The 13,379-nt window shown below is 46.0% G+C and overlaps 1 protein-coding gene across 4 annotated transcripts in view; it reads right to left on the bottom strand.

Annotated features, from left to right (window-relative positions):
* LOC139229945 (TOM1-like protein 2) overlaps nt 1-13,379 on the bottom strand; it is a 125,733-nt gene that overhangs the window by 44,969 nt on the left and 67,385 nt on the right. For all 4 annotated transcript variants that reach the window (XM_070861601.1, XM_070861599.1, XM_070861600.1 and 1 more), the window contains one exon: nt 11,625-11,759. In XM_070861601.1, the coding sequence (XP_070717702.1) occupies nt 11,625-11,759 (135 nt within the window). The remainder of the gene's footprint in view (nt 1-11,624; nt 11,760-13,379) is intronic.

Genomic DNA, 13,379 nt, shown 5'->3' with positions numbered 1-13,379 from the left:
CGCCCACTGGGGGCTAACCTTGACAACCTCATTTCTACCGTATCCAGCTCACCTGCCACTGTCCTCTTGGACTCTGCCATAAACAATTAAAATAGATTATCTGGTCGTCATCACCTTGCTGTTTGTGGGAGCTTGCTGTTGGCTAATTGGCTGCTGCGTTTCCTACATTACAACAGTGACTATACTTCAAAAGTATTTCATTGGCTGTAAAGCGCTTTGGGACGTCCCGAGGTCATGAAAGGAGTTATGATAGAGTATTCAAACAGGCTCATTTAGACAGACTGTGAAAATTCACAGACCCCCAAGTCAAAGCTACTACATACTGCTCAGCATGTTGCATTAACTCATCAATCAACTTGACATTTTCGGACCTTGGGTAGCGAGCCAATAAAACGTTAAAAGACTTTCAATTGAGCCAATAAGGTCAAAGAAGGCGAGTTCTTTTCTGTAAATTGATCCAGGTATAAAGTAGAGCCATTCTGACCATGTGTCTCAGTAAGAAAGAAACTGGCAATCAGCCAGCAGTTTGTTGCTCTCTGCCGAGATTAAAAAGTTAAAACTACAATCGGAGTTCGTATTTCATTGGAAATTAAGAGATCTAACAATTTTGGCGCTGCGAACAGGGTCGCTGAGGAAAGAAACTGAATTTTGGACATCGGACCGATATCTTGAGGTAAGGACTCCTCTTTTTTTTTAGAAAAAGTCCTCGGTCAAAAGTCTAAAGTCGCCTCTCCTTCTACGCGATTCCGAAAGCCTCCGGTTTGCGAACCCTCCGGTTGGTAGTCGGTTCGAGGTCCCATAAGACGTCTAAACTTCGGCGGTGTGTTAGTTAATTAATCACCGACCTACTGATCGGCTAGCAGGTCTACGACTCGAGACCCCAGTAAAGAACTTAGTAAAGAAATGGCAGCAGGAGACAAGAACAAAGAATTGCCTACAACTGTTAAAGGTGGGCAGGCACCACCTCAAGTTTCACTAGGTTTAATTCTCGAACAGTTGAAAGAATACATAGAGCAACAATTCAACTTATCTAAAACCTGTATTAAGATCGAACAAAAGTACGGAACCTCCAAAGGACAATGGTCCTTGGATGAGATTAAAAGGGTCTGGGGAAAAACGACCCGTATGAAAAATAAAGAGCGAACTAGATGGTCCCTAGCGGTTATGGGCCATATTCGAAACCGGAATGATATTATAATGCGTTCCCAACATGATCGAGAACTGACCAGTACAAAGGATCAATTGGAAGCAGTTTGTGCACAGCTGCGACAGAAAAAGCTTGAACTTGAAAAGCTGGAAGCAGAAGTTAAAGATCTTAAAGGTGAAATTAAAGAATGGAAAAAATCATTAGGTCAAGAGACAGTAATAGGAAAAGGAAAATGTATTGATCAATTCCCAGGGTACCCATGTTTGGATAAATTAAAAGCGCAAACCCGAAGACACGACCGAGGAATAGATACGGTTTCCGAATCCTCCGACAATACAGTGTCGGAGGATGATGAAGAATTAGGGGTGCGCTTTGCCCCGTTTAAAAAAAGACAAGTTGTAGTCAAATCAGAAGAGACTGCGGATGAGGGCGGAACCAAAAAAACAAAGAGAAGGGTGTATGGAGAATACTTAGTTCATGATCCGGCAGACCCAGAGAAAATTGATAAATGGTCCAAGGAATTGCTCAATCCAAAGAAAGGGGGAGTAAAAACGTGGGATCAATTGGACCGCTTAAGAAATATATATCAACTTCATCCCTGGGACGGAGTGTAAATTCTGACCATAATGGTGCCAAAAACACAGGGAAGAAAATTGCACGACAAGGTAGATGAAGCTTTGGGGCAGAATGAGCAAGAGTTAGACGCAGGATGGGAGGCGATTAAACACTGGCTGCAAGCCTTCAGTCCAGCTAAGACAGACTGGGGAAAAATTGCAGCCTGCCAACAGAAAGGAACAGAGGAGGTCCTGGAGTATGACGAGCGGTTTAGATGCACGTGGCTAGAACATTCGGGTATGAATAATACGGATGAGGAAATGGATGAACAAGCGTTTGGACCCCTGAAAGCAGCTTTCGTGGCCGGTCTAAAGCCAGAACTGTCCAAAATGCTGAAGGTAGTGTTACCGGACTGGGAAGGTAGAGGAACTACCTTTGCAGCATTGGTGGATCGATGTAACCAATTAGATCGGGATATGGGAGCTAAAGTCCGAGCTGTAAAGGCTATGGGATGGAAATCCCAGGATTCCGATAAACAGTTATTTGGAAAATTACGCGGAAAATGTCATTATTGTGGGAAAGGTGGTCACTGGGCCAAGACGTGCAGGGCAAAACAGAAAGGTCGTGGCTGGGGAAGAGGACGCAGCCAGGGATACAATTCAGCCAACAAGCCAGGCTTGTTACAAGTTAATGACCTCATAGAAGCATTTAAACGACTGACAATACAACAACAGAAGGAGTTACTTGGGATAGCAAAAAACGATTAGAGCCCACCCTGGCCCCCCTCCTCGCACTAATACAACAAAGGGGAGATGGGCTATATATAACTGAGGGTGGGCGATAAGGATGTGGACTGTCTTTTAGACACGGGGCGGAATTAACATGCTTACCCCTACAATATGGAGACTTTTTGCCGTTGGATGGTAGGGCCTATGGAGTTGGGGGCCATAAAATGGAAATTAAAAGAACACCGGTACTTATAGGGCTGGGTCCACATGAACTAACCACGCCGGTCTGGATAGGCCCAGTAGATCAACCCCTTTTGGGAATGGACGTTCTAATCCAAATAGATTCATCGTTGCATTTCGAGGATGGTCGGGTGACATGGTCAATTAGAACTTTGAAGAAAGAAGAATTGAAGGAACATCCGATATGGGCTAAAGATAAGAATGATTGTGGCCTACTCCAGATGGAGCCTGCGTCATTTACAGGGACCAAGCCTCCATGCACTAAACAGTATCCCATCAGTCCAACTGCCATCGCGGGAATCTTACCGGTTATTCAGCAATTGGAGAAACAAGGGGTGCTTATTAAAATGCATAGCTCCTCCAATAGCTCTGTGTGGCCGGTACAGAAATCTAATGAGACTTGGCGTTTGACTGTCGATTATAGGAAAGCTAACCAGTGTATTAATCAAAAAAGCTCCTTTGGTCGCAGATCCCTCCACCATTTTTAATGCCCTCAAACCGGAACATAAATATTTCTCGGTTATAGATATGGCCAACGGATTTTGGTCGGTGCCTCTGGCACCAGAGGTTCAACAGTGGTTTGCTTTCATAGTCCAAGGACAACAGTATACTTGGACCCGGTTACCGCAGGGTTTCCACAACAGCCCTACGGTATTCCACATGGCTTTACAAAGCCATTTGCGAGAATTACCTCCCCTGTCATCCACAGTCATCCAATATGTAGACGATATCCTGCTAGCTTCAAACACGGAAGAACAGCATGAACAAGATTTACGAGCTTTGCTGGACCACCTTTGGCTGAAAGGACATAAAGCCAGCATCGACAAAGCACAAATATCCCAAGAAGAGGTTGTATACCTGGGACAAAAGATTTCACAAGGAAAGAGAGAACTTACCCAGGATAGAACTGCAGCCATTCGGGCTGCTAAAAAACCCACCACTATTCAGGAACTAAGGTCTTTTTTGGGATTGTGTAACTTTAACAGAAATTGGATTGACTCCTTCACACAGCTTGCTCAGCCATTGAATGATATTTTAAAGGGGAAACGTGCCTCTAAAGAAGCCATCACACTCACTAAGGAACAGCAAAAGGCCTTCCTGACTTTGAAAAAGGCTTTGTGTTCGGCACCGGCTCTGGGAATCCCCGACAGTAGCAAGCCATTTACCCTGTTTGTTCATGAGAAAGAAGGATATATGACAGCTATACTGACACAAGAACATGGGGATCGGCAAAGACCTATTGGCTATTATTCGGCAAAACTGGATGCGGTAGCCCTCGGATGAGGAAGTTGCCTAAGGGCCATGGAAGCTACATGTCGAGCGGCAATGATCACTGCGGGTCTAGTCCTCGACCAAAAGCTGATTGTCAAGTGTCCCCACACCGTACACGCTTTGCTGTCTATGAATAGAATGTCTCAGGTGACAGCAGCAAGATGGACCCGCTGGACAGCAGTTTTGGAAGCTCCTAATCTCCATATCGTCCGGGCCAGCCCGGTTAATCCCACAACTATGCTCCCGATGTCAGAATCGAGGGAGCAAGAGGGGGGAGAATGTGAAGAGCATGACAGCGTGGAGATTTTAAAAGAAACAAGCAGCCGCCTTAGCAGCAGAGGAGCCGCTACACAACCCAGACCTCATCCTGTTTACAGATGGTTCCTCCTTTGTTGACAGTGGTACCAGAAAAGCAGGATGGGCAGTTACAACCTTATATGAGGAAGTAGAAACATAGAAAATAGGTGCAGGAGTAGGCCATTCGGCCCTTCTAGCCTGCACCGCCATTCAATGAGTTCATGGCTGAACATGCAACTTCAGTACCCCATTCCTGCTTTCTCACCATACCCCTTGATTCCCCTAGTAGTAAGGACTTCATCTAACTCCTTTTTGAATATATTTAGTGAATTGGCCTCAACAACTTTCTGTGGTAGAGAATTCCACAGGTTCACCACTCTCTGGGTGAAGAAATTCCTCCTCATCTCGGTCCTAAATGGCTTCCCCCTTATCCTTCGACTGTGTCCCCTGGTTCTGGACTTCCCCAACATTGGGAACATTCTTCCTGCATCTAACCTGTCTAACCCCGTCAGAATTTTAAACGTTTCTATGAGGTCCCCTCTCATTCTTCTGAACTCCAGTGAATACAAGCCCAGTTGATCCAGTCTTTCTTGATAGGTCAGTCCCGCCATCCCGGGAATCAGTCTGGTGAACCTTCGCTGCACTCCCTCAATAGCAAGAATGTCCTTCCTCAGGTTAGGAGACCAAAACTGTACACAATACTCCAGGTGTGGCCTAACCAAGGCCCTGTACAATTGTAGCAACACCTCCCTGCCCTTGTACTCAAATCCCCTCGCTATGAAGGCCAACATGCCATTTGCTTTCTTAACCGCCTGCTGTACCTGCATGCCAACCTTCAATGACTGATGTACCATGACACCCAGGTCTCTTTGCACCTGCCCTTTTCCTAATCTGTCACCATTCAGATAATAGTCTGTCTCTCTGTTTTTACCACCAAAGTGGATAACCTCACATTTATCCACATTATACTTCATCTGCCATGCATTTGCCCACTCACCTAACCTATCCAAGTCGCTCTGCAGCCTCATAGAATCCTCCTTGCAGCTCACACTGCCACCCAACTTAGTGTCATCCGCAAATTTGGAGATACATTTAATCCCCTCGTCTAAATCATTAATGTACAGTGTAAACAGCTGGGGCCCCAGCACAGAACCTTGCGGTACCCCACTAGTCACTGCCTGCCATTCTGAAAAGTCCCCATTTACTCCTACTCTTTGCTTCCTGTCTGACAACCAGTTCTCAATCCATGTCAGCACACTACCCCCAATCCCATGTGCTTTAACTTTGCACATTAATCTCTTATGTGGGACCTTGTCGAAAGCCTTCTGAAAGTCCAAATATACCACATCAACTGGTTCTCCCTTGTCCACTCTACTGGAAACATCCTCAAAAAATTCCAGAAGATTTGTCAAGCATGATTTCCCTTTCACAAATCCATGCTGACTTGGACCTATCATATTACCTCTTTCCAAATGCACTGCTATGACATCCTTAATAATTGATTCCATCATTTTACCCACTACCGATGTCAGGCTGACCGGTCTGTAATTCCCTGTTTTCTCTCTCCCTCCTTTTTTAAAAAGTGGGGTTACATTGGCTACCCTCCACTCCATAGGAACTGATCCAGAGTCAATGGAATGTTGGAAAATGACTGTCAATGCATCCACTATTTCCAAGGCCACCTCCTTAAGTACTCTGGGATGCAGTCCATCAGGCCCTGGGGATTTATCGGCCTTCAATCCCATCAATTTCCCCAACACAATTTCCCGACTAATAAGGATTTCCCTCAGTTCCTCCTCCTTACTAGACCCTCCGACCCCTTTTATATCCGGAAGGTTGTTTGTGTCCTCCTCAGTGAATACCGAACCAAAGTACTTGTTCAATTGGTCCGCCATTTCTTTGTTCCCCGTTATGACTTCCCCTGATTCTGACTGCAGGGGACCTACGTTTGTCTTTACTAACCTTTTTCTCTTTACATATCTATAGAAACTTTTGCAATCCGTCTTAATGTTCCCTGCAAGCTTCTTCTCGTACTCCATTTTCCCTGCCCTAATCAAACCCTTTGTCCTCCTCTGCTGAGTTCTAAATTTCTCCCAGTCCCCGGGTTCTCTGCTATTTCTGGCCAATTTGTATGCCACTTCCTTGGCTTTAATGCTATCCCTGATTTCCCTTGATAGCCACGGTTGAGCCACCTTCCCTTTTTTATTTTTACGCCAGACAGGAATGTACAATTGTTGTAGTTCATCCATGCGGTCTCTAAATGTCTGCCATTGCCCATCCACAGTCAACCCCTTCAGTATCATTCGCCAATCTATCCTAGCCAATTCACGCCTCATACCTTCAAAGTTACCCTTCTTTAAGTTCTGGACCATGGTCTCTGAATTAACTGTTTCATTCTCCATCCTAATGCAGAATTCCACCATATTATGGTCACTCTTCCCCAAGGGGCCTCGCACAACGAGATTGCTAATTAATCCTCTCTCATTACACAACACCCAGTCTAAGATGGCCTCCCCCCTAGTTGGTTCCTCGACATATTGGTCTAAAAAACCATCCCTTATGCACTCCAGGAAATCCTCCTCTACCGTATTGCTTCCAGTTTGGTTAACCCAATCTATGTGCATATTAAAGTCACCCATTATAACTGCTGCACCTTTATTGCACGCACCCCTAATTTCATGTTTGATGCCCTCCCCAACATCACTACTACTGTTTGGAGGTCTGTACACAACTCCCACTAACGTTTTTTGTCCTTTGGTATTCTGCAGCTCTATCCATATAGATTCCACATCATCCAAGCTAATGTCCTTCCGAACTATTGCCTTAATTTGCTCCTTAACCAGCAATGCTACCCCACCTCCTTTTCCTTTTATTCTATCTTTCCTGAATGTTGAATACCCCTGGATGTTGAGTTCCCAGCCCTGATCATCCTGGAGCCACGTCTCCGTAATCCCAATCACATCATATTTGTTAACATCTATTTGCACAGTTAATTCATCCACTTTATTGCGGCTACACCTTGCATTAAGACACAAAGCCTTCAGGCTTGTTCTTTTAACACCCTTTGTCCTTTTAGAATTTTGCTGTACAGTGGCCCTTTTTGTTCTTTGCCTTGGGTTTCTCTGCCCTCCACTTTTCCTCATCTCCTTTCTGTCTTTTGCTTTTGCCTCCGTTTTGTTTCCCTCTGTCTCCCTGCATTGGTTCCCATCCCCATGGTAAAAGGATGTTTACCCTCAGGAACGTCAGCACAACAGGCCGAGTTACGGGCCCTGTCAGAAGCATGTCGAATAGCAGAAGGACAGACAGCTAATGTCTACACAGATTCGCGTTATGCTTTTGGAGTCGCTCACGACTTTGGTATGTTATGGCGGAAAAGAGGATTCCTTACTGCTGCTGGTACACCTATCCGAAATGGAAAAGAAGTCCGAGACTTACTGGAGGCCATACAATTACCTCAGGAAGTGTCCATCCTGAAGTGTAAGGCCCATACCAAGAAAAATACCACAGAAGCACAGGGGGAAATGCCCTAGCCGACCAGGCAGCTAAAGATGCCGCCTCACAGGGCGTTCCTCCAGAAGAACCAACACAGATGTGCAGATTGAAAGCACTCAGGACTCTGACACGAGACCTTCAAACAATGCAAGGCGAGTGCTCCCGAGAGGAAAAATGGACATGGATTGAGGCAGGAGTTAAGCTGTGCGAAGATGGTGTCTGGAGACAAAGAGTTACCAACAAGCCAGTCGCGCCACAAGCGCTTATGCCTTTTTTAGCCCAACAGATCCACTCGTGGGGACACTTGGCTTCACAACAGATGACGGCACGGTTCCAGAAAAGCTGGTGAGGTCGGGGATTTAAAAAACATGCCCAGCTGGTAGCAGACCGCTGTGTGGTCTGCCAGAAAAATAATTCTGGACCCATCACGGTAATGCCCCAACTGAGGCCCCCTGCCCCCTGCATCTGCAGGTTGATTATATATCTCTTCCTTCATGTCAAGGATACACCAACATTCTTGTCATGGTCGACAGATTCTCTAGATGGGTAGAAGCTGTCCCAACTAAAAGAGCCACAGCCAATCACACTGCAAAGGTCTTGTGTAAGGATTACATTCCCCAATGGGGAGTCCCGAGTAGCATTGACTCAGATCAGGGAACACACTTCACAGGTGCTGTCTGCCAAGAAGTCTGTAGGTTACTGAACATTACATGGGATTTACACTGTCCTTATCATCCACAATCCTCAGGACAAGTGGAGCGAATGAATTAAACTCTGAAACAACGGCTTGCCAAATATCACCAAGAAGGAACACCATGGCCCCAGGCACTACCAATAGTGCTATGTAGCATTAGGGCAAACCCGAACAGAAATACAGGTCTAAGCCCATTTGAAATTATAACAGGAAGACCCATGTCGCTGCCAGGAACTATCGATTTACGGAAAGCTGATGTTCACTTAATGAGTGACACTCTGTTATCATACTGTCAGAACTTAACCAATGCTATTAGTTCTGTTTCCCGACAGGTATCGGCAACTTGGGGTAATCCACCCGAAGGAGGACACGACATCATCCCGGGAGTCTGGGTGTATGTGAAAAAGTTGCATAAAGAACCTTTGGGTGCCAAGTGGGAGGGACCTTATCAAGTGTTATTGACCACCCAGGCAGCTGTTAAAGTCCAAGGAAAGAAAGCCTGGATCCACGCTTCACACGTTAAACGAGCACCTGTAACTGAAGCTGAAATCTAATAAGGACAATTACTTTTTGTGAAAATGTTTAAATTTACTGTAGTATTGATTGTAGGTATTCTAGGCATAGGCCTACTTCTTACTAGCCGACCCTCTGCACCAAAGGGAAATAGTAGGGTAGGAAGGGAATTACATGTAAATACCTTTTACTTTTATATTGTTTGTTTATGTTGATTAAATGTTGTTGCGACCAGGCGGCTGTAGCTGCTGTCCCGCAGGTGAGACACCTTGCAGGTCCCAGCAGACCGTCTGTACGTGGCACAGGGGTATGTTATGCTTAAGGAAAGGTTGTTTACTAGTTGAATTAAGATATTGATTTGGATTAAATTGGAATAAGGTTAATTAACCTATTAAAACCAGACTTCCATTGTGGCCACGATGGAACTCGGGTTGGTGTAAATTTGTGTGGAAGCTACTAGTCCGGACATGTGGCGAAACACCAACAAATTTTAGAAGGAAACTCTATTAACATGTATGAAATTATTTTGTAGAATGTTTAACCAGTGATACCTGATGTTTTATGATTCAGTTTGTGAAAGAATCAAAGGGGGGATTGGGAGTATTCAAACAGGCTCATTTAGACAGACTGTGAAAATTCACAGACCCCCAAGTCAAAGCTACTACATACTGCTCAGCATGTTGCATTAACTCATCAATCAACTTGACATTTTCGGTCCTTGGGTAGCGAGCCAATAAAACGTTAAAAGACTTTCAATTGAGCCAATAAGGTCAAAGAAGGAGAGTTCTTTTCTGTAAATTGATCCAGGTATAAAGTACAGCCATTTTGACCATGTGTCTCAATAAGACAAAGAAACTGGCAATCAGCCAGCAGTTTGTTGCTCTCTGCCGAGATTAAAAAGTTAAAACTACAATCGGAGTTCGTATTTCATTGGAAATTAAGAGATCTAACAAGTTATATAAATGTAAGTCTTTCTTTAATGGATCAACAATCACCGCTTGCTCCATATTCCCCTCCAGAATGTCAGTTTACTCATGAACTCGGCCCAAGCCATCCATGACCTTATTTTGGAAGATTGCATTGACATCACGACTTTGATGGATACTTGGCTCATGGATGGCCACATCTTGCCCCTTACTGAAGCCTCCCTACCTGACTATACCATCTGCCCCTTGCCCCATCCAAACTATTGCAGTGGTAGTGTGGCTCTTTTCACCAAATCGCATGTTGATATCTCCCCCTATTCCTCAACCACCTCAGCTTGTTCCACCCTTCTTGCCTCCCCTTTAAAATCCTCATTTGCCACCATCCCAAGCCTCAACCCAAGTTTTTCACCGAGGTATCCTCCCTCAGCCTCCTCACTGAGCAACAACTCGGCCTCAGTGATTTCAATCTCCATCTCAGTTGGTCAGCTCCTTCAATTTCACTGCTCTTCTCTCATTCCATATATGCTCTTACCCATATTCATAGCCACCCACTCGATCTAGCCATCTTGCATGGTCTCTGTACTATCATTTCAATCGCAGACAAGGCCATCTCCGATCACTTCCAACTCCACTTCCTTCTACGCCGACCCCTTCTAACACTCTCCCTCAAGGTCATTTGCAACTGCACTTTCAAACTCCCAACGGTCTAGGCTTTGGCCCTCTGCAGGCCATAATACTACTTCAACTGTTGATCAGCACAACCAGATCCTTTTATGCCCTTATCTTCAGTATATCCCTTACTCTTTGCCATCTTGGGTGTTCCTTCTAGTCTCCCAATCTGTGGTCACTCAAGTCCAACGGGACACAGGCAAACGGTGGACAACTCGTTTACCATCCAGGTCAGATCTAGCTGGACCACATCAAGCACTATTGGGACTTGCTCTGCTCTGACAAAACCATTTTCTACTCCAGGATTTTCCTGGAAAGCAAAGATAACCCCCAGCTCCTTTTCTCCACTACCAAACATTTTCGAAAACCATCGCCCCTCACCTCTAGGTGCAAGGAGTACATGGATTTTGTCATGAAGATTGAGACCAGCTGCCTATACCGCAAACCCCCCTTTCCCAAGCCAAACTTCCCCCAAGGTTCCCCCTGCCCTGGTCTTGAACCCACATTCTTTTCTACTTTCTCCCCATACCCTCTCCAAACTCATCTTGTCCACAAAACTGACCTCCTGCTCACTTGATCTCATTCCAGCAAAACTGATAATTACAAAACTTCCCTTTTGGACTCCCACGCTAGCTAACATTGTAAATGGTTCCCTCGCCTCAGGTACTAGCTGCCTCCCTTTCAAAGCTGGTGTCATCACCCCGCTCCTCCAAAAACTCACCCTTGACCTTTCTGTCCTTGAAAAATACTGCCAATGTCTCTTTCCTCTACAAAGTCCTTGAACATGTTGTTGCCTCCCAAATCCATAACTGCATCTTTGAATATCACCAATTAGGTTTGCACTGCTGCCACAGAATTGAAACGGCTCCAATCAATTACAAATGACATCATCTGATGTCGAAAGCACTGACCAGTTTTTTTTTAAAAACGGGTTGTGTTAGAATTGATTATTCTGAATATCTAAAACATCAAGATATTGTCACTTTCAAACCAACCTAATTGAAAATTTAAAGACTTCAATAATTTAGGCACCTGAATTAAATCAACATTATCAGGGGCAGTGCAATAACCAGACCCCAATTCATACTTACTCTCTGAGGCGTGTGGATGGGAGACAGTGCATCAAGGTCAGTCATGGGGAACTCAAGCCCCTTCCTCCTCAGTTCTTCATACACAGTTACGACCCCAGTGAGGTCAGGAGTACTCCGGAAAGCATCGGCCCAAGCCTGCGCCCAACATTAAAAACATAGCATTACCATTTTATACAACATGTCAGCTTTCATACATGTCTGCTCCCAATTTTCTCCCCATCTCTCGTAATGACACAACTCTTCATAGAATCATACAGTACAGAAGGAGGCCATTTGGTGCATCGTGCCTGTGCCAGCTCTCTGAAAGAGCTGTCCAATTAGTCCCACTGCCCTGCTCTTGTTTATCCAATTCCCCTTTGAAAGCTACAACTGAATCTGCTTCCACTATCCTTTCCAACAGTGCTTCCCCGACCATCATAATTCTCATCTCCACTCTGGATCTCTCACCATTTACTTTAAATCTGTGTCCCCTGGTTACTGAGCCTCCTGCCAGTCGAAACAGTTCTTCCCATCTACTCCATAAAAACCTCAATTTTGAACTCTATTAAACTTCCCCTTAATCTTCTCTACTCTAAGGAGAACAATCCTAGGCCCCCATAACTGACATCCCTGGTATCATTCAAGTAAATCTCCCCTCCACTCTGTCCAGGGCCTTGACATTCTTACCCAAGTGTGGCGCCCAGAATTGGCACACAATACTCCAGCTGGGGCCATACAAAGGTTCAGCATAAATAAAAACTTAATTGTGACTCTTATTGATGAATGGATTTAGAATAGGCTGTTCACCTCGGGGCACATGATAGCCCTACACAAAATCGACACACAAAGGGCTTCCTGCACGCGTCACTGAATTGTGACCAGGAACTCCCTAATCCAAGGCACTAAAGGCAGCTGCTGTCCCAGACAAGGTTAGCTAACAATACATACCAGAGACTGATCCTCATCACCACACCAGGTACTGCATTTATCCTTCAAACACCACTTTTTGAAGAGTGGCATAACTGGAGAGCAGGGAGGCACCAACAAAGGGGGGGGGGGGGGGGGGAGAAAGGGGCGGACGGACGGGGGGGGGGTGGGGAGAGAGGGATGAAGGGCGGACGTGGGGGAGCAGGGGGGATGGAGGAAGGGTGGACGGGGGGGATGGCGGAGGGGATGGGGGAGGAGGGGCGGACGGAGGAGGGGCAGGGAGAATGGGGGCGGACGGGCGGACGGAGGATGGGGCGGACGGGGGAAGAAAGAGGGGTGGACAGAGGAGGAGAGGGGCGGACGGGGGGGGAAAAGGGGCTGGGGAAGGGGGGGGCTTAATTTCCTCAGAAGATTGGAAAACATAAATTATTCAACGGGAGGCTGTGGCCAATAGCAATGTATCCTTCCGCTGTCAGGTCTGAATATTGCTTGTTTTGACCAATTATAATAGTATTGGTGAGCGTGTTTATGTTGCGTATGTACGTGTGTGCGCGCGCACACGCGCATGTATGCGAGTGTGCTTGTAGTTACTTGTACCAAGGTAGGCAGCAGTGGCCTGGGAGCAGCGTGGAGGCAAACCACTTCAGGGAGCAGAGTGAGCTGGTGCAGGACTGACCTCATCAAGATCCAGGCCAGTGATTGGCGAGTGGGCAGATACAGCAGGAGCGGCGAGAGACTGTGGAGGGATGTGATCGGGGCCCAGGAGAGGCGTGATTTCGGGGCCAGGGACCCAGGGGCAGCACGGTCCAGCCCACACTGCGATGTGTGCGCGCACTAGGTCCGTGCAGC

This window comes from Pristiophorus japonicus, chromosome 19, assembly GCF_044704955.1.
Source record: "Pristiophorus japonicus isolate sPriJap1 chromosome 19, sPriJap1.hap1, whole genome shotgun sequence".
NCBI classification, from domain to species: domain Eukaryota; kingdom Metazoa; phylum Chordata; class Chondrichthyes; family Pristiophoridae; genus Pristiophorus; species Pristiophorus japonicus.
This window is presented reverse-complemented; position numbering and strand designations above follow the sequence as displayed.